Raw genomic sequence first — 27,793 nt, forward strand, 5'->3', positions numbered from 1 at the left:
ATGTGGTGGAGAGTCTGCAGCTTGCTGGCGTGGTTCCCCTTACAAGGTAAGGACTCAGCTCGTGCTTTTTTTGATGCTCAGTTGACCTAATGTCTGGGCACTGTTCTCATAGAGGACTGACTGCAGAAGCAACTCAGGTATATCTCTCACTTTCCACGTAAATCTCTCAGATTCCACTACGATTACACATTGGAGGGATGTTACAGGATTAATTGAATCTCGTGTTCTGTTGTTAAAGGGTCTATAGGAAGGGTCATTGTAGTGTGTGTCTCCGTGGAATCCGTGTTATGGCAAAGTATAACTAACAAGTGTACTGTCTTTTAAGAGTATACCAGTTAATAGAGCATCAGTTTGGCATTTTAAAACCATTTTGCTCTTTGGTCTTACTGTACAGCACAGGGAACGCTGCTCAAACTTATGTGGCAGCCTGGATGGGAGAGGGGTTTGGGGGGAATGGATACATGTGTATGCATGGCTGAGTCCCTTTGCTGTCCACGTGAAACTATCACAACATTGCTAATTGGCTATACTCCAATACAAAATAAAAGCTTAAAAAAGCAACAACAACAACAAAAACCTTCCTTGTTTAAGCCTGAGCCAAATAATTTCTCTGAAACAGTTTCTATATGTTGAAATTAAAATGATAACGATGTTTGATCTACCAAACCCTATTGTTATAAGGATCAAATTTCAATTGTAAAAGTACTTTGAAAATGGCAAAATGCTAGACAACCCTTAATTAGTTCAGAAATCATGATTCCCATGAAAACCTTGTGCTTATTTTTTGAGTCACTTTACCTTTCCTTATTATTTGAAAATGTGATTTTGGATGCTTAAGTCTAATGTTGCACTATGAACATTAAAGAAAGACACATAGTTCTTAGCACAGGTTAAATCATTCCTACCCCAAAGTGGGAGCAGGATGTATTGTCCCTGAATCTCTGATTGCAACTTGTATCATTTTCTTGCAAAGAAAATCACACATATACAGGGTTGCTTGCTTGCTGGGTGCTTCTTGTTTCCAAATACCAAATCTATAGCTATCTTCCAAGTGAAGCATCTCTCCTTCTAAATCTTCCTTCACCTTAGAACTGCATCTGGAGAATGTATCTTTTAAAACTAGATTTCCTTATGGCTACCGAAGGGGAAAGGGAGGGGGATGAATGAATTAGGAGTTTGGGATTAACATATTCACACTACTTTATATAAACCAGAGTATCAACAAGGACCTATTGTAGAACACAGAACTACTCAATATTCTGTAATAACCTATAGGGGGAAAGAATTTGATAAATATGTATAACTGGATCATTCTGCTGTACACCTGAAACCAACATAACATTGTAAATCAACTATACTCTAATACAAAATAAAAATTAAATTTAAAAAAACCCTAGATTTCCTATTTTACACAGTATTTCAATTTCCTACTTTATACACTTCAATATGTGCTCTCTTTTTTGGTCCCTGTACCCTGAGGCACTTAATAAAGATTCAATTTTGGTAATAAATAAGTTTCTTCAATAAGTGGCTTGAAGAAGAGCTAACGCATTCATAAAAAGTACATGTAAGTGGCTAAAATTAGAATGCTTTCTATTATCCCCAAATTTAAAGCCTTTAACTGACCTTCACTTTTTCAGTACTCATTTCCTTTCAAAAACACCTCACAGAAATAATGTTTTAATAAAAACTACAATAATCGTGCCCTAAAGTAAACCTAAGATAAGTCTTTTAGAGTATAAATTACTCAAGTACTGTTTATAAAGAAAGGGGAGAAATGTATTTATTGCATCATGCACAGTGCTGTGTATTTTATGTTAATTTCATTTATCCTAGCCAAAAAAAAAAAATGAGAGAGGTATTCATATCCCTAATTTATATCCGATAAAATTGAGGTTACAAGAAGTTAGAAAACCTGCTAGTAACTAACAATGTAACTATCAGCAAAGCACATAGTAGAAGTACTATTTCAAGAAAGTTTTCAGCGAGAGTGTATGAATTGGATTGTGATAGAAAATATGTTTCTTGATGTGGTTCAAAAGTTTGAAAGCCAGTGATTTGCACAATATGGAAGATTCCTTATTGAAAAATCCTCAACTGAAAACTCATCCAAATGGGGCCATCCAGAGGGCATCTAGGGTCAACGGTATCTGAGAACCAACTGCCCACGGCGTGTGTGCTGCGTGTTCAGTCCCTTCAGTCGTGTCTGACTCTTTACAACCCTGTGGACCCAGCCCACCATGCTCCTGTGTCTATGGGATTCTCCAGGCTAGAATACTGAAGTGGGTTGCCATGCCCTCCTCCAGGAGATCTTCCCAAGCTGGGGATCGAACCTGAGTCTGCCTGTGTCTCCTGCATTGCAGGTGGGTTCTTTACCCCCCGAGTCACCTGGGAAGCCCACTCTAACCTAATCTTACTCATGCCCATCAGGGTCTCAAACAGGATAGGAGCTGACCATGCTGCTTTCTTATCAGCAAAAAGGCAGGAAATCATCAGTTTGGGCAACATAAATTGCCAGCTGTTTTTAGCTAACTGAATTATGGGAAGATCATGACACCTTCTTTTACTGCACAACTTCTATGGGTGCCAAAAACTTACAGACCAAAAAAAAAAAAAGGACCTATAATCTTGGAACCTGCCCTCTTCTCAGGATTCCTACTGGCAGCCCCTGCTGCTGCTGCTGCTGCTGCTAAGTTGCTTCAGTCGTGTCCGACTCTGTGCGACCCCATAGACGGCAGGCCACCAGGCTCCTCCGTCCCTGGGATTCTCCAGACAAGAGTACTGGAGTGGGTTGCCATTGCCTTCTCCACTGGCAGCCCGTAGGATGGGTCAAACACAGGATCAATGGCGAATTTTTCAAAATTCATCCCATTTTCCTATACTGTGGATGATGAAAACCCACCAATTTGCACCCTCTATTCTGGTTGTTTCATGGAGAGTGGGATGCATGAAACAGTCCAGTTGCAGATGGAGTAAGGTCCTCTCAATACTTCCTTTGACCAGGAAAGAGTCATCCATTTACCGACATGTTGAGACAGATTCTTTAAAGCTATATTGGAAATCATTCAATTTTGACAAAATTTGATTCATTTTCACACATAATCTTCTCTATTGAGTCTATCTAAATAACAATGATGCCTTTTTTTTAATGATCTGAATCCAAGCACGTTTTGCCTGCTAACCTCAAAAGAGGAACACAAATAAGGCTCTGATCTGAGACTTAACTCATCTTGTGTCTCTGATTCTAACTTAGCTCTAGGCTTTATAATTTAATGTAAAGTGAGTATCCTATTAATATATTTATTAGTGAATATACATCTACTCATATTTAGCCATTGATTGAAAAAATACTTAAAATCTGAGATTGTGCTCAGCCCTAGGAATACAAACAACTTTTGTATGAGGAGTTTGTAATCTATCTGCAAGAGACATACTTGTAACTGAAAAAGTGATGTGTGAAGTGCTGTAAGAGAAGTCTATCTGAAGCCTTCGGGGATCTGGAGGAGAGAGGAGGTCACTGAAGGGGAAAGAGAGGCGAAGGGCCAGTTGAGTTGGGCAGGTTTGACAAAAGTGGTGTAATTTGACTTAAGTCTTGAAGGAGCTAAGAAAGGCATTCGAGGCTGAGAACAGCGTGGACAAAGGCAAAGGATCTTCTTGAGTCCAAAATTTCTGGAGTTTGCAGGTGGCCATTTACATAGGGCACCTGAAAGGGAGTATCAGCAAATAAACTGGAGAAGATAGAGGGTCCAAGTATCTGAAGTACTGGCCTGATTCATACAAGCAGTGGGAGCCACAACAAATATTCTAATGAAGGGATCGATTGAATTTGTATATTTTATATGTAATTTTTTCTAAGAATCTGAGTTTTAATTTTATTTTTAATTTTTGGCTGAACTGCAAAATCCCATGGCTTGTGGGATGTGGAATCTTAGTTCCCTGACCAGAGATGGAGCTTGGGCCCTTGGTAGTGAGTGTGCAGAGTCCTAATCACTGGACCACCAGGGAATTTCCTTTCATTGTAATGCTGAAGCAGATGCAAATGGTTAAGTTAGAGGAAGCAGAGGCTAGAAGGAGGTTACTGCAAGGGTCCAAGAGAAAAACAATGGAGGCAGTGATAGTAGTGAAAAAGAAAAAATGGAATGAATTGATTCAAGAGATGTTTTGGAGAGGGAAGAGGCTGGGGTGCCTCTCAGATACCTGGCATGCAGTGGCTTGTGATGACAGTGATGACCACAAAGACATGCTGGAATGGAGCAGGTGGTGTGTGTTGCAATTCAATAATTGGGCTACTAAGAAAAAGAATCCTTTCCTTTCTTCAGCCTGCCTATAGTAGGGTGGATACACTGCAACTCCCCAAACCCTGGGAAAAACCAAGGACTCTTAGGAACTGCGCAGATTTTATCTACAGGTGCTCTGGTAGGTGGTTATGACTGCTGCTTGCCCTTCAGCTTCAGAGTCAGTCACGTGTGTTTTGGTGTGAAGCTATCCCACTCCTAGGACAACTGGCTCACAGGATGGGGGGTGGAGATGATGGTGAAGGTCATACGTTCCCTTTCTACATATAAACCAACCACACAGACACAATCTATAGCCTTTGACTTAACTAGTGACCTCATGACACATGGCGGTACATGGATGGATGAACCCAGTCACGGAGATAATGACCAAGCCCAGAAGTCAATAATCCACTCAATAAACACGACCTACCAGTAGTAAGTGGTGACCTCCTAGGAGAGACACCACAGGGATAGACCAGCATTTGGGAGTCACATCAGGGAACTCTGAAGGCTGACAGAGAGAACCAGCAAGTAGGCACAGGGCACTTGCTGTCTATGCTAGAAATGCTAAGGTGAATACGAATAAAATGTAAATATTTTTAGAGCCTGCAGGGGAGGAAGTGGTGAGCTAAGAAGATACCCGACACCCAACCCCTCTGACAAAGAAGGTGAAAGTTTGACTCTAAACTTGGGTGAAAAAAAGATTTTAAAGACAAATTCCACTGTAGTTTTCAATAGCAGCAAGAGCATCATGGGGAACCTTTTTCTTAGAAGATGTGGCATCAAAACTTAGGTACCACCGTCCTTCTCTTCTACTCTTTGACATAACTTAGACACATTAGCCAATATTTTTAAGTACTGCAGCTGAAGCCGTGTGGTGCAGTGGCTTCTCACTGAGCTAGTCTTCCTTTCTACAATGATTTCCTGTCTCTGAATCAAACATGGAGTCTACATGACAACACTGCAAGAGAAACAGGCTTAGGAAGCCAAATGCAGGGCTAGGAGCCAAGAGCAGAGGAAATGACTGGTGTTCTAAGCCTCAGATGCAGTCCTTTCCATCTGGAACTCGGTACCTCTATCTGTGGTCAGCAGCCTGACCCTGACATCGCAACAGCAAGAGCAGACACTCCTCTTGGGAGATAGAATTCTCTGCCATATGCTAAAACACCATATTACATTTTCATACACTTTTTAAGACACTGTAAGGATTAAATGACATGATTTAATTCATAAGCATGCATTCCCAAGAAAAAGACCTTTAAAATGGGAGACATTTATCCATAAACAGAGTGCACATATATCTCGCCTCTTCCTTCTCCCCCAGTGTGGGCTTCCTGTCTAAGACAATCATTTTATCAAAGGTAAGAACACTGGCAAAGCCTCTGAGTGTTAACTTCTTGCCTGAAGGATGAAATCAGGGGATGTTGCTTAACACTAGTTTTATCCTATCATATATTTATGTAGTAACTTTCCTCCTCTCTGTCAATATTCTTATGAACAACAGGAGAGCAAAGATAGCTATCCATTGCCTGTATTACAGTGTCATCATGAAAGCTGGCATTAAACCATTACTTTCCAAGCTTACACTGTGATAGTTTCTGTTAAGAAAGAATTGCAGATAAATATAAAGCACAGTCACTGCCCTCTTGCAGCTTCAATCTGTGGGAAGCAAGATCATGCACAAGGGCTAGAGATACAGCAAGACTCATATAATGGAATGATACAATACAAGTTGGTCTCGATTCAGATTATTGGCTCAAGAGTTGCTAACCCTTAGAAGAAATTCCACTGTCATTTCAATGCATCTCTACTAATATTATCCTTATTACCCAATCATGGGTTGATTTTACAGATGAGAATATTTCCAAATGACCTGCCTAAGCAGAATTCTGGCCTATGCCTCAATGGTTTTTTTGAAAACAATCTCTTTTTATTGAATCCTTGTTGTTCATTATAGTATTGGCTGATGATATGAGTATTTTTCCATCAGGACTCAAGCTAACTCTTTTCCCATGAAAGTCAATATATGAATACAATAATTTTGGGTGATTATTGCTGGAGGCTAGGTTGAAATTAATGACTTCAAAATGGAACAAACTAAAAAGTCGGTAACAATTAATTCCCAGACCTCTTCAATGTGCTTTTCCTAATACTTGAAATTTATCACAAGGAAATAAAGTCATTTATTTTTCCTTTTTTTTAAACAGCTACGATGATAGTGAAATTCATTGAATCTGCTATTCGTATTTTATAACCCCATGGTATTCTTCTGTTCATAGACATGTTTTGTACTTGTCTATGATATTTTTTCATCCTCAGGAAAAAGAATTAAAGTTGAAAAAATAACAAATGGCAATAAATGTGCCAAATCAGCAGTAGAGCCAATTTATTCTTCTATCAATTTCTTTTTTGGGAGGATAACTTTGCAGCTGCTTAGAACTATTGCTTCTCATTCTCTGGGGGTTATGATTTGGGGAAATTACAGACTCTTACATGTGCCCAGGGAAAGCGCTGCCGTGGAATATTAAGTCAGAAGAGATCCAAGAACATCCACCCTCTGGCGGAGAAGCTCTTCCACCCCAGGGGCTTACCTACTCCCCAGGAAGAGCAGATCTGTAATTCACAAGAGCTCCAGAGGATATAACATTCTTTCTTAGAATCTGAGACCCACCCCCCACCAACGGTACTCGAAGATACGAGTCAGCCTTTTTGTAAACAGAGGCCAGAAAAGCTTAATTTTCTGGGGTCTTATCACTTAGGCAGTCCGACCCAGTTACACAAGCATGGGCTTAGAAGCCCACAGACCTGGGCACCAATGCCGTCTTGAGGACCTCTGTGACCTTGAACCTCTACTCCCTCATCATCAAGTGAGCAAAACCACTCTTCCTTTAGAGCAGGGCCACCCAACCTCTGGGATCTAATGCCTGATCATCTGAGGTGGAGCTGATGTAATAATAATAGAGTGCACAATATTGTAATGCACTTGAATCATCCCAGAACCATTGCCCCCTCCTCCATGGAAAATTTATCTTCCACAAAACCAGTCCCTGGTGCCAAAAAGGTTGGGAACTGCTGCTTTAGAGCGTTAGTTTGAAAGTTGAGTTCAATATCAGTAACATGGAAGATACAATTTCCAGCATATGGCAAGGCAAGTGCCTCATAGATGCTGTTCAGCTTTCCTTTCATCAAAACCCACCCCTTCATTCATGCTCCTTCAAGAGACATCGTGATTGCTCTAGCACACTGCTTCCCTCCTCTCCTTGCAGTTTTTGGTATTGGCTTTGGGTTCTGTTTCTCTAACAAATGTATGCTGCTGCTGCTGCTGCTGCTGCTGCTGCTGCTGCTAAGTCACTTCAGTCATGTCCGACTCTGTGTGACCCCATAAACGGCAGTCCACCAGGCTCTGCCGTCCATGGGATTCTCCAGGCAAGAACACTGGAGTGGGTGCCATTTCCTTCTCCAAACGTATACAAATGATCAAATGATGAACAAGGTTGCCTCGAGTCTAAGCCCTTGCCTCAATTCAGGTGTAGTGTGGCCCATGCCAGTCTGACGGTCCACAATTCTCTTCCTCCACAGAGGCCTTTCGCACCAACCACATGGAAACTGTCCCCGTAGAGGAAGGCCAGACACTCACTCTAAACTGTACCGTTTCTCAGGAGACCACCTCTCTGCAGTGGCTGGCCCCCTCGGGCTTCACCATTTTCTTCAATGAACAACCTGGTAAGTGAAGAGGAGAGAAACCACCGCCAGACCTCAACCTGACGGATTTTCCAGACAGACAGGCTGGTGGGCCAGAAAGTCAGCATGAGTCACCCCAATGGTGGGCTTGGCCCCACCTACTGTGACACGTAAATCACACCCAGAAGCCTGTGTTTTACACACGGCTGCTTTTTTTCTGGCAGGAAGTCTGAAATGGAAACCCCACCAGTATGGTTGGTAAAGGGGACTCAAATGACAAAGCCCGTTTCCACCATCCCACCTCACCCCCAGGTCACTTTTTGACTCTCAGTGACCATGAAACCATTGACAGCAGGATGATAGGTGGCCGCAGACAGACAGGTGGGGGGCCTGCGGTCCTCGGGCAGCCAACATGTCACCCCCCTTCTACAGCCAGGAGCTCTGTTTTCCACCTGAGCAACCCAGAGTCACACATCAAAGCCCACCCCAAAATGGCTCCCTTTCTCCCAATGGTCTTAACAAAAACTCAGGATCGCTGAGCAATAGGAATTGGTGGCACGTTTTACTCTGAAAAGGACAGTAGCTTTCCTCTCTCACAAACACACATTGAATCCTAGATGCCTAAGATGGGAGGGAACTCTTTTTTCATTGTATTCAATGTATTAAACATTGTATTGGTTTAATGTGTACCATATAATGTTTTGATATATGTATATATTGGAAAATAATACCACAATAAGTTTAGTTAATATCTGTCACCTCACGTGGTCCCAGCTTTTTTTTTTTTTCCTTGTGGGAAGGGATTTTTTTTAACTCTATTTAGTTCATCTCTTTGGGAAGTATTTAATGAAACCCTTCCTTTATAATGAAACTATTTTTGTTTAAACACTGGATTTTTTTTAAGTTTTTTTTTTTTTAATGTGGACCATTTTTAAAGTCTTTATTGAATTTGTTACAATATTGCTTCTGTTTTTATGATTTGGATTTTTGACCCCAAGGCATATGGGATTTTAGCTCCCTGACCAAGGATCAAATATTGTATCTGCTGCATTGGAGGGCAAAATCTTAACCACTGGACCACCAGAGAAGTCCTAATAATGAGACCATTTTATATCTCCATTTAATACTCCTAATTACCAAATGCTTGGGAAAGTATCCAACACAGCAAATTTCATTCTGCTTTGTAAAAGTAGACCCTCTAGAAAAACTTGATGTGCTTTAGAAAATATGATAACAATTGATAGGTTCACTGTAAAATAACTAAATATATTATTTTAAGCTAAACCAACTAGATTCCAATAGAATAAGTACATATTAATTGATAAAAGTTCTGAGAGGAAACCTTTAAGGAGAGAGAATTCTGTTAAATAATGCTTTCTGTTGCCTTTGTTTTGGTTAAACTGGGCTTCCCTGGTGGCTCAGCGGTAAAGGATCCATCTGCCAAGGCAGGAGATGCAGGTTCAGTCCCTGGGTTGGGAAGATCTCGTGGAGAAAGCTATAGCAACCCACTCCAGTCTTCTTGCCTGGGAAATTCTACAGACAGAGGAGCCTGGCGGGCTATAGCCCATGCGGTCACAAAGAGTCAGACACAACCGAGCAGCTAAACGACAACAGTAACACTGGGAGAAGATGGACATTCTCTAATGCCCTGATCTAGCGTGATGGTTCTCCCTCAAGGGTATTTTTTTGCCCTCCACGGGATATTTGGCAATGTGATAGTTCTGGTTGTTATAACTGAGAAAAGGCATGGGGATCTGGACTCTAGGGAGCGAGGCCAGAGAAGTGACAGTGAAGTCGCTCAGTCATGTCCCACTCTGCAACCCCGTGGACTGTAGCCCACCAGGCTCTTCCGTCCATGGGATTCTCCAGGCAAGGATACTGGAGCGGGTTGCCAGCCAGAGACGCTGCTAAACATGCATAACGCAGAGTATAGCCCCCCGTACTCTCACCCAGGAGAGAATTATGGACCCAAATGTCAATAGTGCTGAGGCTGAGAACACCTGGATTCCAGCTCAGGGAACCTCAGTGTCCCAGGATACCATAACCATTATTTCAGATGAGAGACAACCTTCCTTGGTCAGCCAATTGAGGTTTAACAATTTTAGGCTTGTTCACATTATAAATCTTAACATTAGAAAAAAAGAAAGAAAACCACTCATTTCAGGAGCCTCTGATTTGCTAAGGGACCTTTGATTTGAGATGGAAATCCCAGATCGACCGAATCAAAAGGAATACTTACTGTTGGCTAGAACTTTCTGAAACTGTGGGAGATTTTATGTTCTTGTGGGGTTTTGTTTGTTTTGTTTTGTTGTTGCGTTTGTTTATTTTTGCCATTCCCTAAACATTTGAAGGTACTGCATACTCTTTGGGAAATTTCAAATAATAATGAACTTTTCTTCTAAACATATCTTGGTTATTCATTGTCATATGAAATTGTAAGAACAGTAGATTTTACAGCTTTGTCATCAAATCAATTTGACAACTATTTTTGTTCCAATCTTATTCATATGACTATAAAATTTAAATAGTGATAATTATGGACAGCTTTCCAATAGTTTTTTAAAATTTAACTGGAGTATAATTGCATCACAATGCTGTGTATGACAAGACAGAGAATTGGATTTCTAAGACAAATTACACTGGGGCATTTACATAATGTAAAAAAAAATTATTTAAGATCCTCCTGCCACCTAAACCCTTGCAAACCCAGGGTTCATAACTTCCTACCAGCATAAATTTTAAAAACTGCTTATTTCACAGATCTTAGTATTAAAATACTTTATTTCCTAAACTAACTTCGAACTATTGAGAGGTCTCCAGTTGGTAACACTAGAATTTGGAAGGCAGCTCAGTTAAAGATGAGACATCCATTCCCTTAAAGTGTGATAATCAAAAGCTATTCCTGTGAAAAATCCATCCACTAAGAGTCTGCATTCATCTGATACTTCTCCTTATAACAGCTCTTGTCCCCTCTTGTACAGCTTTAAAAAGTTCCAAATATCAGCTTCTTCATCACTCCTCCAATCAGCTCTCCATCAGCGTGCTGAAGGTAACACAGCATGATGAAGGCGTGTACAAGTGTCTGCACTACGGCAAGTCCGTGAGAACAAAGGAAGTGAAAGTGATCGTGTTAGGTAGGTGCCTGAAAGCCAGTAAACCCAGCCTGGGAGCGATACACTTAGGAACGGGATATCTCATTTTTAAACTCAATATTATAATTAAAAAATGTTGCCTGCAGCAAGGCATTTCCTGGCAACTCTGCCATCTTCGTTGAGACAAAACAGAAAGGAGCAATTTGAGTGGCAAGTCCCAGAGTAAATGTGAGTTTGTGAAAATCGTCTTTGGCATCAACTAAATTTTCTCTGCAGGGAACTAAAAGGAAAGAGAATTCGTATTGGCTGAACTGTGACTCTGTGACAGGCACTGTGCTGGGCTGCAAGGAATCAAAGATGAATTAGGCACAATCTCTGCCCACAAGGAGTTTGCACAGTTGTTCAGGAAGGCAAAACACATACATACATCTAGCGGAAACTTCTGACAGCATATCCTAAGATCAAATATATTCAGATGTAACTCTGCTGGACAATCGGCTCACATCCTCTGCAAAACAAGTTCCTCTCTTCTGTTGGGGGATGGGGTTGGGAGGCTTGGCTAGGAAGTGACAGCTGGAACTTGCTCAGTTCTGCAGATGGTCCTTTGTGTTCAGTGTTAAGTCTTACTATCTTGACTTTTTTGCTTTTTGTAGCTGAATAGATCAATTTTAAACACTGCCTTTTATTGATCTCTAAATACCATAATTCTACATATCACACAAGGAATTCCTAAGACTCCTCTTCTTGCATTAGTTGAGTGTGGTACCTGCCATAAAGTAAAGGCACAATGACAAAGTCTCTGGGAAGGAGTGGCTCCCTAGGGGTTCTGAGAAGCAATGAGACTCAGCTTTGGGGTCACCTTTCCCTCATGTTGCTGGTCACCCGCAACATCACTCTGGGTCAGGCCAAGTCTGTGCTCTACTGGGGCTCTCATAACACCTCTCACAACACCCCATGCCTACCTCTGTCACTGCACCTGACACGTGATCTTTCAGTGAGCAGTTTAGGGGGCTGCTTTTATCACCATGCTCTTCTTTGAGGGGCCTCATCTTTCCCACATTTGTATTGCCAGCATCTAGTACATACTTGGAACTGACTTCATAATGTCTTAATGGCAGATGGATGAGTAAATAGATGCTAAAGGGTCCCATTCTGTACCCCACATTGTGAGGTAGAACAGAGAAGATATAAGCCTAACTGAAAAAACTTTCCTGCTGCTGCTAAGTCGCTTCAGTCGTGTCCAACTCTGTGCAACCCCATAGATGGCAGCCCACCAGGCTCCCCCATCCCTGGGATTCTCCAGGCAAGAACACTGGAGTGGGTTGCCATTTCCTTCTCCAATGCATGAAAGTGAAAAGTGAAAGTGAAGTTGCTCAGTTGTGTCCGACTCTTAGCAACCCCATGGACTGCAGCCCACCAGGCTCCTCCGTCCATGGGATTTTCCAGGCAAACTTTCCTAGACAGAAGTAAAAAGAAATCAGGCTGATGGGCCCTTTAGAGACAGAAGTAACTTATACTGAGGTGAGTCCTAGACTCATGAAAGTTTAGAGCTCACACAGCCAACCCATAAACCAACTCCTTCACGACTCAGATAAGGAAACTGATACACCAAGAGGTTTTGGGACTTATCCAAGTTCTTACAAATAGTTGGTGACAGAGATGGGACCAGAATTCCAGCTTCTATTCCTCACCTCGTGTTCTACCACTCAAATATACTCATCTATAAAATTTAAGAATTACTGTTGTAACACAGTCTACTTGGGAATTTCCAGAGACTAATCACACACCGGGTGACAAATATTCTGATGACAGCCAGCGTAGCTTTACAAGTACATAAAAGCCCCTTAACTATATTCTGAGAAAGGTCAAATGAAAAAATATGCCATTATTTAGACCACCCCCTACAATGATCCCTACAGATTATTAGGCTCTGTGCTTTGTTGAGGTATGTAGACCAGCTAATTAAGCAGAGAAAAATCAATTTTCTTCTAGCAACTCCTGTCACGCCAACCCTGCAAGTTTCAGTTATCAAGACGCACAACGGAGAAGAACACGTCATACTGAAATGCTCCACTGTGAGAAACAAGCCCCCGCCACGGATAACCTGGCTCTTAGGGAATGGCATGGAGCTCTATGGTAAGTGAAGAAACCATTCTCTTTTCTCCTTTGTTTTCCTTCCTATTTGTATTTTTAAGGAATTTTTAAATGTTCTGGCACCCTCTGGTGGCAGAAAGTGCCAGAAAACCCCATTCAATATTTCATCCATCCTTTTCCAGACAAATTATCCTTATAAACCAATCGATACTATGCCTTATTCTTGAAAGCCTCAACACAAATAACATGGTTACATGCTTTTGTTTAAAACAAGGTAGAAACCTAAAATGGTACATGTATTAAATATTATGGTTTCATAGACTCAATGGACATGAGTTTGAGCAAACTCCGAGAGATAGTGAAGGACAGGGAAGCCTGGCATGCTGCAGTCCATGGCGTCACAGAGTCAGACACAACTGAGTGACTGAACAATGTCACTGCATACAATTTCATTTTATGAAGAGTGGGAGAGGATAAGATGGTTGGATAGCATCACTGATTCAATGGACATGAGCGTGGGCAAACTCTGGAAGATAGTGAGAGACACGGAGGACTGGCATGCTGCAGTCCATGGGGTTGCAAAGAGTCAGACACGACTCAGTGACTCAACAGCAACAAAATTTCATAAAAGACATAATATAGCTATTACCTGTACCTCTGAGCATGAACTTTGTATCAGACACAGAATTGAAAATATGTTTAGGACTTCCCTGGTGGTTCAGTGGCTAAGACTCCATGCTCCCAATGCAGGGGGTCCAGGGTTCAATCCCTAATCAGAGAACTAAATCCCACATGCTGCAGCTAAACATTCTGCATGACTCAACTAAAGATCCCACAAGACCTGGCACAGCCAAATAAATAAATACGTTTCTAAATATATATATGTAACATAATACATGCAATTGGAACAGAGAAGATCTTGCTTCAACAATGGAGTATCATGTCATACTCCCTATGGCAGATAAAACTATTTTGATAACAGCAGCAACAACAAAAACCTAAGCTTTGAGCCTTTTAACTGAAGCAGGATAACCAACTGTCATGCTTGGGAACTGATTCAACATACATTTCATTCAATTTATAGGTTCAGTCCACTGCCAATTCTAGACCTTTCTTTAATCTGCCTTATTCATTCAACCTGAGTAAGGTCTTGGGTCTTTGTGTTCCACAACGTTAGGCTGTCTTTCTTGTGTAACCATGATAAGCTTTGGATTTTTTTTTTTTCCAGTAGTGCAGGGTTTATAGGAAATTATCCACTCTTGTTCATTTGCTTCTCTTTGGGAATGGGGCCAAGCACGTCCCAGGTGGCTGAGGGAAATTAGAGTGAGGTTAGAAGACTAACAGGTTTGCCAAGATGTCAAGGGCATTGGTTTCTCAGAGAACCATGCCACCCAATAGCATTAAACTGTCACGACCTCACACACACTTTAAATTGTTTCACAGGTGAAACCCACCATGAATATGAAACTGATGGGAAGAAGTGTAATAGCACCAGCACACTGACAGTCCACTCATATGGCAAAAACTCCACAGCAAGTTGCATTATCCGACACAAAGGCCTGCAAGGAAGAAAACTGGTAGCACCTTTTCGGTTTGAAGATCTGGGTAAGAACCACCAATGGCTGTCTTTGATTATCTTAAATTCACCTTATATCACACTATCAAACAAGATGAAATAGATTAGGAAAAGTCCTTCAGAGTGAGCTCACTGTCAACAAAGCTTTTTTAAATAACAAATTCCTTTCATGATTGAAATTTCTCCAGCTGGGCGACAGAGTAACTGTTCCAACACAGAAGAATCCCAGTTATGTAGAAAGCCTAACAGAGTGCCATATGCAAGCAGGGTCATGCTTGTTTTTTGATCATGACAGCTGGCATAACTTGACCTAAAATAGTTTTATTGCAGTCATGTTTTTGGAGAGACCATGTGAAGCTTACTACATCCCTGTACTTAATCCCCAAGGGGATAAAACTGACTGAAGTAAATCTAAACTTTTCAATATCATTGTATGTTAACAATCATGTACCCACATTAAGTCATGACTATGCTTTAGATTTATTTTGTTATAACTGTTTTAGAGAACATAGTCTACCCATGTTAATACTCTGAGCAGGGGCTTCCCTGGTGGCCCATTGGTTAAGAGTTCAGCTTCCGATCGATGCAGGGTGTGCAGGTTCAATCCCTGGTCGGGGAGATAAGATCCCATATGCCTCACAGTCAGAAAATGAAAACATAAAACAAGCAGTATTGTAACAAATTCAATAAAGACTTTAGAAAATGATCCACATCAAAAAAAAAAATCTTTAAAAAAATATTTTGAGCAGAACACCAAAAATTAAGAATAATAAAAATGAAAAGACATCAAACATTAAATGTGAAGAAGAGTTGCCTCCATTTTCAGAATCTCTGTTCCCTGATCCCATCACCAAAGGTTTAGGAATTCATTTAAAAACCATATAAAACGTTTTGAGCCAAGAAGCGGCCTCTGAGAAGTAGCGGGCATCACACATCTATCATTCACAGGACCCCAACCTTCATTACTTTATAAGGTACTTCTCAGTGTGACCCTGGAAAAGGGCATGGCAACCCACTCCAGTGCTCTTGTCTGAAGGACCTGGTGGACAGAGGAGCCTGGCAGGCTGTCCATGGGGTCCCAAAGAGCTGGACACGAGTGAGCACTCTCGGTGTGAAAGGAGATTCCTGCAGGATAAGCACTCCCTCACCCTAGTGAAAGAGGAAGCTGCTGGGTGACCATGAGTTTGCTGAAAAAGCTCTGTATCGAATACGGATGAGGATAGGTGCTTGTGAACAGGAACCTCACTGTGAGAAAACTGTCCTGCTGCTCTGCGGGGGCTGGCGCTGTGGTTAGCAACTCCCCACTCGCTACCCTGTGTTCTCCGCCGGTCACTTTCCCATCAAACCAAAAGTAGGTCTTGAGGAAGCTGGGTTTAGAAGAATCACGGCCCCCAGATTGGGCGGAGCTGTAATCTGACGTAAATATTGTTTCCTCTCAGTCATTCATCCCCCTCCTCATCCTCCACCCCCAGCCATGGAAGGGAGTCTAGCGCACAGGGGGAGGCGGGAGGGTCACCAAAGAGAAAATGAGGCTTTTTTTACCTAAATGGCTCTGAAAGATGTTCAGATTTTAAATAAAAGAACCAACAATATCAATAAATATATATTTTAATTTTCAGCAATTGTTCAAACCATCTACTAAAATTACTGCTGAAGGAGAAATCACAGCTTCTCCTCCTGGATGGCCATAGTTCTATACATACACAGTGTGTGTGTATATATATACATACATAGACTATTGAATATATATGTGACAATTGTATGCACACACTATGGCATATACACACAATATATACAATGTATATAGAATATAGTATATGTAATATATATATAACCTATTTTGTACATAATTATGTAATTATATGAACTCATATAGTATACATTCTTCTAGATCTTAATCATTATCGATAAATTTTATTCTCTGTGTCCCCAGTAGTTGCCACATTATCCTTATCTTGTAATCTGCTTCCAGCTCTTCTATTTGACTTGTCTTCGAGCTTTTCACTGCAGGCGACTTCTCCTCTCTTCAAATTTCTCTGGCCTCTTTGTGGCCACAGAGCTCACTTTAGCCTTGTGATCTGTTTTGCTATTTCTCCAGTGTCTCCTTAGTGGTTCTTCTTTTCTCAGAGCCGTTGGCATGTGATTCAAGCATTTTTATAGTTTTAAATTTTTAGTGTTTGATTAAGAAAATAATTTAAAAGTCACAGAAAAATCCTTTGATTAAATGAAAGACTGAAAAGCACTCACAGATTCCATGAAGATATTACAGATCAGTATCAATATTTGTAAATTAATAGGCATTGTTTTTATAAGCTCCCTGGTTGCAGGCCTGTTCGTTGACTGATCAAACCTATGCTAAGTTGAACCTCTAGAGACATTCCTAACCATTGATTTTATAGTCTACAAGAGCATTTAGTAAGCCTCTTAATGAATAGTCAGGTTTGGGGCTACACATGTCATACAAATGAAATCATTTATTCTCAACAAAAAACTCCAAGAGGTGAATGTATTAGTACCTCCATTTTACAGGTAAGGGAAAACCTTGCATATGAGAGATTAGGGACCTGGTCCAAATTTAATCATTGGCAGGCAAGGATCAGCACTGGAATTCAGCCCACTCTGACACCGACTCCAAAGCCACCTAATAAATAGGCAGGTAGATATGTGATTAAGTAGATACAGATTAATAAGTATTAATAGGGAGATACAGATAGAGATGAACAGTCTGCCCACCACTGCCCAATGCACTGCTCCACAGAGGTCCAGCCTGCTACGCTTCTAAGCCAGGCAGTTTAGCAGATGGACAATCAGCAGGATGTAGATTCAAACACCAGCACAAGGGCTGCAGAACACCTAATTCTGCGGTTTCTGTACAACCTCCACAAGCAGGTAGCAGCCAAGCATATTCTCCAATCTGCTGTACTGAGCACAATGTGGGTAAAATTGCTCTCTGTAGTTGCGGAATTCTGTTTTTCCCCTTTCCTAGTTACTGATCAAGAGACAACGTCAGCTGCCCTGGAGACAAGCTCTCTATCCTCTCAAGACCCTCAGCAGCCCAATAGCACTGGTAAGTATCAAAAACATTAAAACTTTAAAAAAAAATTATGATTCTCTGGGAAGGTCACTTTTCCCATTCTAAGTTTCAAGAACGTTTTTTTCTTTTAATTTGTAATAAGACCATAGAAGGCTCCTTCCAACTGGCTCCAGCTTTATGGTGACCAGGAGAAGCACCGTATTCAGAGAGTTCAGTGAGTGGGAGGGGCTTCAGAGTAACTAACACCTTGTAAGTTCTCTTTCTCTCTCTCTCACACACACAGGCATGCACACACAACTGTGACATCTGAATCCCTCCGTGGTAAAAGGCAAGGCTGGATTCACTTATAGGAGACTCATTTCTTTGTTCTTCCATCTAGAACAGACCAAACACAAAATAAAGACTTGACAACAGCAAAGCACAAAATGCAGGATCTGGAGTTTTGCTGTTGTCATTGAATAGCAAAGTCACCCTTGAAGGCTCATCAGTTACTTGTTTGTCAAGAACTCAGATAGTTTTGTTTTGCTCTTACAGTTTTACTTATTTGGCTTGGCTGTGCTGGGTCCTAGTTGCTGCGCACAGGCTTTCTCTAGCTGCAGTCATTGGGGGCTTCTCACTGCGGTGGCTTCTCTTGCTGCAGAGCACTGGCTCTGGGGCACTTGGGTTTAAGTAGTTGGGGCATGTGGGCTCAGCAGGTGCAGTTCCCAGGCTCTAGAGCTTGGGCTCAGTAGCTGTGGCGCACAGACTTAGTTGCCCCGTGGCATGCGGGATCTTCCTGGATCAGGGATCGAACCCATGTCCCCTGCACTGGCAAGCAGATTCTTAACCACTGAGCCACCAGCTCCTGTTTTGTTTCTTCAACTTACCATATGCATTTTATTTTTTTAATTTCCTTTTCTTTCATTAGTGAGGTTTGTTTAAAAAAAAAAAAAACACACACACAGAAGCAAAAATGTGTGTTTTTCAAGCTTACTGTACACACCTCCAAAGTATAGAAATGTAACATTCTGAGTGCTAAAATATATTTAAGAACTCAGTGTTTGATGACAGGATTGAACTATAAATGAAGGAGAATTTAGAAAACCTGGTTTATAATCCCAGCTTGGTTAGACCGTGAACCACTAGATGATTAACTCTGGGCAATGATCATATATTTAACTTATCTTTGTATGTTACCTAGCTGGATACCTGCCAGTAGCAGGTACTCACAAAATGCAGTATGCGTGAATGGATGAATGAATGTGTGCCTGCAGCTGTCATGGTGCTTTGAACACGACCATAAGCTTCATTCAGAAATGCATAAATCCCCACATATCCTCTTTCTGTTTCAACAGAGTCTCTCGAAAATTGTGTGGTGGGAGAAGTGCTTTCATATCACTATCATGTCCACAGTTCTGAGTATCAGACCACATTTTTTAAATGTTTATCTTCACTAATACTTAAAAGTAAATGTTTAGGTTCTTTAGGCACTGATAAATATATATGTACCATACATACATATATACTTTTTCTGCAGGGCAATGGAAATTGAAAATATTATGAAGTGGAACAGCCACATCCCTTGGTTAAATAAACCAATATTTTTAAACGTGTTTAGAATCTATTTGTCTTTAAATCGGCTTACACCACTACCGAATAACTCAGTTTTCTCCTCTGCTTTTTCATATAGAACAGAAGATTTAAGAAATATGGTTTCTAAAATTCCTTTCAGCTTTCAACTTCTACGATTGTATTACTGTTAATAATACCCATTTTCAAGAGAAGGGGTGGTTTCATTCCTCTCAGGGCCCACATGGTGGCGCTGAGCAATGGGCTACAAACCAAGAGTGCAGAGGAGGGAAAAAAACAGGGAAAAGAAACAACAAAATCGGAAAAAAGAATCTTATTTTTTTAATTTCTCTTACCTTGCAAAATCATCATAGTATACCCTATTTCTAAGGAGGAAGCAAGCATTGGGCTGAATGGCAACTGAGCCAATTTTCAACATAAAAATCACTGCTTTGTGCATTTCAGGTTGTAGGATTTCTATTCACCAGGCTTAAGGTACCATTCTTCAATATTCAGTCCTGAAGCATCCTAAAACTGCTTCAACTAATAGACCTGGTTCAGGGAGGAAATATAATGTTTTAAATTTGGGATTCTGAGTTTTTATATTGGCTCTGCCACTTATCTGCTATAGAACTGAGACCTGTTTGCTCAGACCTATAGTGAGAAGTAATATATACCAAATGGTCAGTTTAAGGTCTGGCACAGAGAAAGTGTTCATTAAACATTCACCTTGAAAAAAGAAGGGCTTCCCTCGTGGCTCAGATGGTAAAGAATCTGCCTGCAATGCAGGAGACCCGGGTTCCATCCCTGGGCTGGGAAGATCACCTGGAGAAGGAAATGGCTATCCATTCCAGTATTCTTACCTGGGAAATCCCATGGACAGAGGAGCCTGGAAGGCTACAGTCCATGGGGTTGCAAAGAATGGGATACAACTGAGTGACTCTTTAAGGAAAAAAAAAGTGAAACTGACCATTTGCAACAATTTTTGGAAGAAGTCAGTAGTTCCAAAGTGATATTGTTTTGAATGAGGATCTTTCAATTCGGTTTCCAAAGGTGCTTTGGGATGAATATGCGCATAAATACCACATAGCACATACACTGTCATACGAATACCTCATGTCTTACTTTCATCTTGGTTGCAGTAATGGAAGATTCTAGTACGTCAGAGATTGACAAGGAAGAGGAAGAACAAACCACTCAAGTCTCTCATTTGGCCACTGGTAAGTGTCCCCAACACTTATTTACTTAGAACTGACACTTGATGTTTTAACCTCTTAATCAATACATCCAGTAGACTTTTTCAGTCCTCATTATGTTTGACCTTTTTATTGGTTAATCACTCCCTTATCCCTTGACCTGTTCCTTGACCTAGTCATCTGCCTGGCTTCCCTGACTTACTCTGTCTGGTCCTGTTACTTTGCTCACCACTCCTCCTTGTGTCCATTAGCTCACGTCCCCTCCTCCTCTGACTTCTTCTATGTAGATTTGATTCTACTTCTCCATCCCTGGTTATTGCCTTAATCCTTAAAGAGTTTCCCCCTTCCCAAGAGTATTTCTGTTGCCGTCAAACAGAAGAGTTACATACCTGCATTTCCAGAACATTCTCCCAAGCAAGAATCCCTGTTTTATTCCATTTCCCAAATATCTCTGGCTGAGTTTTCTGCCAGTTCCTCAAACTCAACATGGCTAAAAACTGAACAGCACCTTTTCCCACAAAATCGACTTCCCCAAACATCACACAGGCCCAAAACACACACATATACGTGTGTGTATATAGACACACACACATGCACACATATAAAATCAATAGGTTCCCAAAGAGTTTTGAGTCTTCTCTTTTGTCCACAAGCACAGCCACCTCCTTGATGCAGGCCCCCACCATGTCCTGCATAAAGTATTGTAACTTCAACTTCTCTTGCTGTGATTTTTCAGCATCCTACTATCAAAACACCCCTTTGCACCCTCTACCCCAGTGATCAGAAAACCGCTATGGCTCACCATTCACAGCGCAGAGCCTGAGCCTTCAGGCCTCCAGAGGTGCTCTCTACCACCTCCCTCTGTGGCCCTGTCTCTGTGAAGTCCTGACCAGAATACATGTTTTTCTCAGATAACTTTCCATCTCATTTTGATGGCCCTGCCCTAACTGCTCTGATGAAAGGAAATCTACGTCACCTTCTCCTTACCCCTCCTTCAAGACCAGCCTCCTCGCTGGACACTTTCCTGACCAGCTCAAGGACCCTGCCAGCCTCGGAACCCCTGAACACATTATTATACATAACATATGTGGGTCTAGAATCTGGCACAGTTATCTTACTGCTGTTTGTTTTTTTAATTGAAGGATAATTGCTTTACAATATTGTGTTGGTTTCTGCCATACATCAACATGAATCAGCCATATATATACAAAAGTCCCCTCCCTCTTGAACCTCCCTCCCCGCTCCCACCACATCCCATACCTCTAGGTTGTCACACAGCCCCGGTTTGAGTTCCCTCAGTCATATTCTACATATGGTAATGTGTATGTTTCCACTCTACTCTTTCCATTCGTCCCAGCCTCTCCATGCCCCCTTCACTGTGTCCATAGGTCTGTTCTCTATGCCTGCATCTCCAGTGCTGCCCTGCAAACAGGATCATCAATACCATCCTTCTAGATTCCATATATATGCGTGAATATACAATATTTGTTTTTCTCTTTCTGACTTGCTTCACTCAGCATAATAGGCTCTAGGTTTATCCACCTCATTAGCACTGATGCAAATGTGCTCCTTTTCATGGCTGAGTAATATTCCGCTATATATATGTATCACAATTTCTTTATCCATTCATCTCTCGATGGACATCTAGGTTGCTTCCATGTCCTAGCTATTATAAATAATGCTGCAGTGAACACAGTGTCTTTTTCTATAATGGTTTTCTCAGGACTGCTGTTTGTTTTTATTAACTTGTTTGTTTATATAGAGAGAACTACTCCCTAAATCATAGCAGCTCCAAGCACAGTTTTCTCTGAGTAGTTGCACTCCTTAATGGCATGTTGGTTAAGATGAAGGGGACCGTGAATGACATTCTGCTAATGCAGAGCCCCAAAAATAAGAGTACTAGAAAGATCTTTAAGAGCTCACCTGGTTTATCTCCAGATGCCTTCATGGAGGACCACATTTAACCTAGCCAAGATTAATGAAATTTCATTTTATTTGCAGAGTTTTTCAAACTCCGTAGTAACTTTTCTTGCTACTTAACTACACTTTGCTAAAAACTCCATTCCTTACAGCTAATTTGAACTCTCTGACTATACTTCAATATCCTCACGTTTCCTCTAGAAATGAAAAATAACTAGCCCAATATCTATGTAACTTAAAACCTTTTTCAAATTATCCCATGAAATTGCTTTTTTTATATTCCTGTTTGCTTATTTTCAGAGAACGAATAACGTGACTCTCTTTACCTTCAGGGTAAAGCTCTCCCTCATCTTTTCCTCTCAGCTATTATCCTTCATTATATTTTGCAAATACTGTATATATTCCTCAGTGATCAAAAAACCCCTCAGCCTGTTTAAAGCCCTTGCATTTTCCCTGCAGAAGCAAATCGGCAATATGGGGGACTGACGAAGAAGAAGAGCGGTGTCCTGCTGCTGACCCTCGTGTCCTTCCTCATATTCATACTGTTCATCATTGTCCAGCTTTTCATCATGAAACTCCGGAAAGCACATGTGATATGGAAGAAAGGTGAGTGGGCAGAGAGCCTGACAGAGGCTCCAAGGTGCTGAAGCCACTGGCCAGCCCAAAGGGAAATTCTGTCAATTAAAGCTCTTCCATTCAATGCGGTACCATCTGAGCAGTGCACCATTCAATGCTATACCGTCTGTCTGAGCAGGATGTGAATTTCCAGGGATTACAGTCAAAGAATGCATGACCAAGAGAAACTAGAGTAGCTCTAGGAAATGGCATTAAATTGTGGAGGCTTCTATTCACAAAAGGGTACCAAATAGAGAGCATATTCATCCATTCATTCAATAAGCATTTACTGAACACCCACGTGTGCCAGGCACTCTTCCAGGCACTGAGAACACATCTGCCAACGAGGCAGACCAAATCCCTGTCCTCAAGGAGTTCCTATTCTAGGACTGATTGACCAGTCAAGGGTTGAATATAATAGACTGTGTGTGGGCCCATTCTTACTGTCTAAGAATGCACTCAGCTTCCGTCAACCATATGTTCGCAATTTTTCCTAAGCATTCTGATTTAAAAGTTATCATTGGAAACAAAAACAAAATTATTTAGCTAGCATAGAACATACCTATTAAAATATATAGACTCAACATCAGAGACAGAAGGGACCGTAGAAGTTATCCAGAATAACCATCTGCTCTGTTCGTTCCATAAATGCGTGCCAAGATTAAATCCCTTCTTTAATTCTGATTCGTTATTTAGACCTGAACTGTTCAATACAGTAGCCATAATACGGCTAGTCAGCACATGAACTGTGGCTAGGCACCCTTGAGAGGTGCTGTAAGGATTTGTATTTGACTTTAACATGCTGGACACATCCAGTTTTGAAGACTCAGTTCACACGCATACACACACACACACACACAAGAATATGTCTAATAACAATGCATTGAATCTACTAGTTAAATAAAAACATATCAATTTCACCTGCTTCCTTTTACTTTTTGAAATGGCAGCAAGAAAATTGTAAATTATACACGTGCCTTGTATGATGGTGCTCTTGAACACTGCTGATTCAGCCATATATGTCTCATACACCTCCAATGACAGAGAACGCATTATGTTCTATGGCAAAATACTATTAACACATCTTTGACTGGCTCTGACCCTTTTACAAGTGTTGCTTCTCATGTGGTACATTTATACAATGGAATATTACTCAGCCATTAAAAACAATGAAATGATGCCATTCGCAGCAACACGGATGGACCAAGAGATTGGGTACTGAGTGAAGTCAGTCAGACAGAGAAGAAGGAGGAGGAAGTGCACATCTTTACAGTGAAGGACTTAATATGCCATCCCTTATATGTGGAATCTAAAAAGAAATAAAATGAACTTACTTACAAAACAGCAAGAGACTCACAGACTTAGAGAATGAACTTACGATTGCCAGAGGTTAGGATGTGGGGAAGGGATAGTCACAGGGTTTTGGATGGACATGTACATACTGCTATGTTTAAAATGGATCACCAGCAAGGACCCACTGTCTAGCACAGGGAACTCTGCTCAATGTTAGGTGGCAGCCTGGATGGGAGGGGAGTTTGGGGGCGAATGGATACATGTATATGTATGGCTGAGTGAGTCCCTTCACTGTTCACCTGAAACTATCACAATATTGTTAATCAGCTATATCCCAATACAAAATAAAAAGTTTAAAAAATTAAGTAATGCTTTTCCTAATTTAATATCTATCTTTTGAGATATTCAGATGGACTAACATTTTTATCATAAACAGACCTACATATAGGGTCTGGCTTTCCAGTTGTACCCACACAACAGGCAATCGCCACAGTATTGTTTCAAAACCTCCCCCACCATGCTTCTTTAAGCTCTACTAGAATTGTTTCTTCCCCAAAAGACAGTATTTGACTCTAATATGCTGTCATCTGACGTCTGCAACTTTTATACTGCACGCATGGCACAGTGCCTGTAGGAATCACAGTAAAACTAAAAAATAATTTACTGAACTAATGAGTACACGAGGTACGGGGGAGGAAGTGGTAAGTCTACTATCACATACAAACAGGTACGATCTTACTCAAATGTACATTTCTAAATACAGATGATGTCTGTGGCACCAGAAATTAGTAACAATTTTTTCTTCTTGCAGAAAGTGAGATTTCAGAGTACACTCTAGAAAGTTACAGATCGAGGTCAAATAATGAAGAAACATCATCCCAAGAGAAAAATGGCCAAAGTAAGTCAACTATGGGACCTGAGACATGAAAAATGAGGTTCATTAACTTGTTGCCTTTCATGAGGAGAGGAAAAATCAAAGTTTGATTTTTAGCTTAAGAAAAAGCAAATAACCTAAATCATTTCACAGAACTTAAGGAAATACACCTAAAAAACCCCCAAAAAGTAGCAGTTAAGTTTGCATAGCTGAACGTAAGCCCCTTTGAGGAGCCATCCCTGAGTCCTTGCTGTCACGCACAGGTACATCTTGGACTGTATGCCCCTCCTGTGCACCACAGCATCCTATATACAGCTTTACCAATGAAGAACTTCCCACACCAGGCTGTCATTTTTGTTGTGTTAATCTAGCTACCACAATACACCTCCAGGTGGTGAGCAATTGGGTCTACTCTATGTGTATCCTAAGATCCTAGCATAGGGCTTGCCACATCAGAAGTGGAGAGTCTGGTAAATTTGTATTGAATAAATGAATATAGGGCTTTTGAGGTGGTGCTAGTGGTAAAAACAAACAAAAAAAACCCGCCTGCTGATACAGGAGAGATGCAGGTTTAACCCCTGGATGGAGAAGATCCTCTGGACAAAGGCATGGCAACCCACTCCAGTATTCTTGCCTGGGAAATCCCATGGACAGAAAAGCCTGGCAAGCTACAGTCCAGGGGGTTGCAGAGAGTCAGACACGACTGATGCAACTTAGCTCTCATGCAAATGAATATAAGGCTTAACAAATTTAAGCAGAAATATTTCACATCTTTTGGATTACTTTATTGCAGTTCTTCAAGGAAAATATGAAAAGAATAAATAGTCTAATAGTCAGTGTGTGTGTGCATGTGTTTGTGTGTACTCTTGACAAAGATAAAGTAGACAGAAGCTAGGAATATGGCACAGCAAGAATCTTACACCTTCCAACCGCTATTTCCTCCATGCACATTAACTTATTCCACCTGCCCAAAGTTGCAAGACAAATGCAGTGAGCTTTGCCACTAGTTGCTATTGGTTTTCTTGAGGCTTTATAAGAAGCATTTATTTCTTTCATAACACCTCTGGCTTTTTTTTGGTTTTGACCTAGCAAGGTGTGAAATGGAAGAAAGACTAGCTGTAGTACTAGGAAGAGGGGCACGAGTGAGCGGGGTATGTGAGACCTGGGGTGGGAGCGGGAAGTGTGGGTCAGCTGCCTACAGGCTGTTACACTGCAACACATGTTTCAATGACGTCAGTATAATGTGTAATCAGGGTTGCTTCCTACCCCCATTCCCCCAGGCAAGGGGGACAGAGCAGTGGGTGTAGCTTCGCTGTGCACCTGAAACTATCACAACATTGAGAATTGGGTATACCCCAATGTAAGGGCTCAGTTGCTCAGTTGTGTCAACTCTTTGTGACCCCATGGACTGTAGCCCACCAGGCTCCGCTGTCCATGGAATTTTCCAGGAAAATACTGGAGTGGGTTGCCATTTTCTCCTCCAGGGGATCTTTCCCACCCAGGGATGAAACCCGTGTCTCCTATGTCTCCTGCACTGGCTGGCAGGTTCTTTACCACTATGTATCAATACAAGATAAAAACGTCACAAAAAAAGAAGCAACAACCACAGTGGGAGTAGAACTGTAACCTTTACCAGGAAAAGAAAAGCCTTCAGTTCAGCTGCTGAGCAAGCAGAAGCCCTTTCAATTCACCTTTAAGAAAATTTAAAATGAGCACCTACATAGAAGAAATTAACACATTATAAACTGACTATTAATATATTTCAATACACTTTTTTTTTTTAATAGAATAAGCCTGTGCACTCAGGACTCTCTACCCAGAAAGGTCTGTCCCCCACCCCAGTACATACTCCCTGGGGTGGGAGGATTGCCATTGCTGTGGGAGGTTGCACTGTCTCCTGGAATCTGATGCCCCACTTTCATCCTCCTTCCCTCAGCGCCCTCAAATCCAGCATTTCAACTCTACCATTTCTGCTCATTGTCTTCTGGAGACACTTCTAGACTCCATGTACAGAGATGCATGAGCTTTCATTGGACTGCCCCAAACCTCTTATTCCCATAAGCCCTTTTACTTTCAGTATGAAATCATGTTAAAGGCAATGTATTTTTTTCCAGCAACACATCCGTTATTTGATAGCAGAGATGGCTATATATCTTATTTCAGGTTTATGAGCATAATGTTTACATAAGAAGACTTTTTAAAATTAGGCTGTAACAGGGCATTCAAGACCATGTGTATGCAGCAGTGAATTTCAGATTTGAGTTTTTTAACATTAACATTCAGACCTACAAACACCACAAGGCGATCCGCGTGTTTTAAATAAATGGGTGCAACATTGTTCAAACTAAATGTTTGGGTTTGCCATGTTTTTCTTTCAGCTTCCCGCTCTAGGGGCTGCATAAACTACATCACACAGTTGTACTCGGAGGCAAAATCAAAGACGAAGGAAAAGGCACAACCTTCAAAATTAAAAGGAGAGCTGAGTTATATACCAGAAAGCATCGTGTAGGGAGCCTTGCAACAGAAAACAGGATTTCAAGGCAGCCTCATCATCACCTCGGTGGAGCAGCCTGTGAGAAGGCGCTTAATTACC

General features: G+C 41.2%; 1 protein-coding gene across 1 annotated transcript; it reads left to right on the forward strand.

Moving 5' to 3' along the window:
• CRTAM (cytotoxic and regulatory T cell molecule) lies at positions 1 to 27,709 on the forward strand. The gene is made up of 11 exons (XM_068989253.1): positions 1 to 46; positions 7,857 to 8,000; positions 10,940 to 11,092; positions 13,043 to 13,186; positions 14,588 to 14,749; positions 17,707 to 17,787; positions 20,298 to 20,303; positions 20,445 to 20,522; positions 22,878 to 23,024; positions 25,138 to 25,224; positions 27,579 to 27,709. Exons 1-11 carry the CDS (start codon positions 1 to 3, stop codon positions 27,707 to 27,709), a joined length of 1,179 nt encoding a protein of 392 aa, XP_068845354.1.
• Positions 27,710 to 27,793: the final 84 nt, after the last annotated feature.

The sequence above is a fragment of the Capricornis sumatraensis genome, chromosome 16, assembly GCF_032405125.1.
Source record: "Capricornis sumatraensis isolate serow.1 chromosome 16, serow.2, whole genome shotgun sequence".
NCBI lineage: Eukaryota > Metazoa > Chordata > Mammalia > Artiodactyla > Bovidae > Capricornis > Capricornis sumatraensis.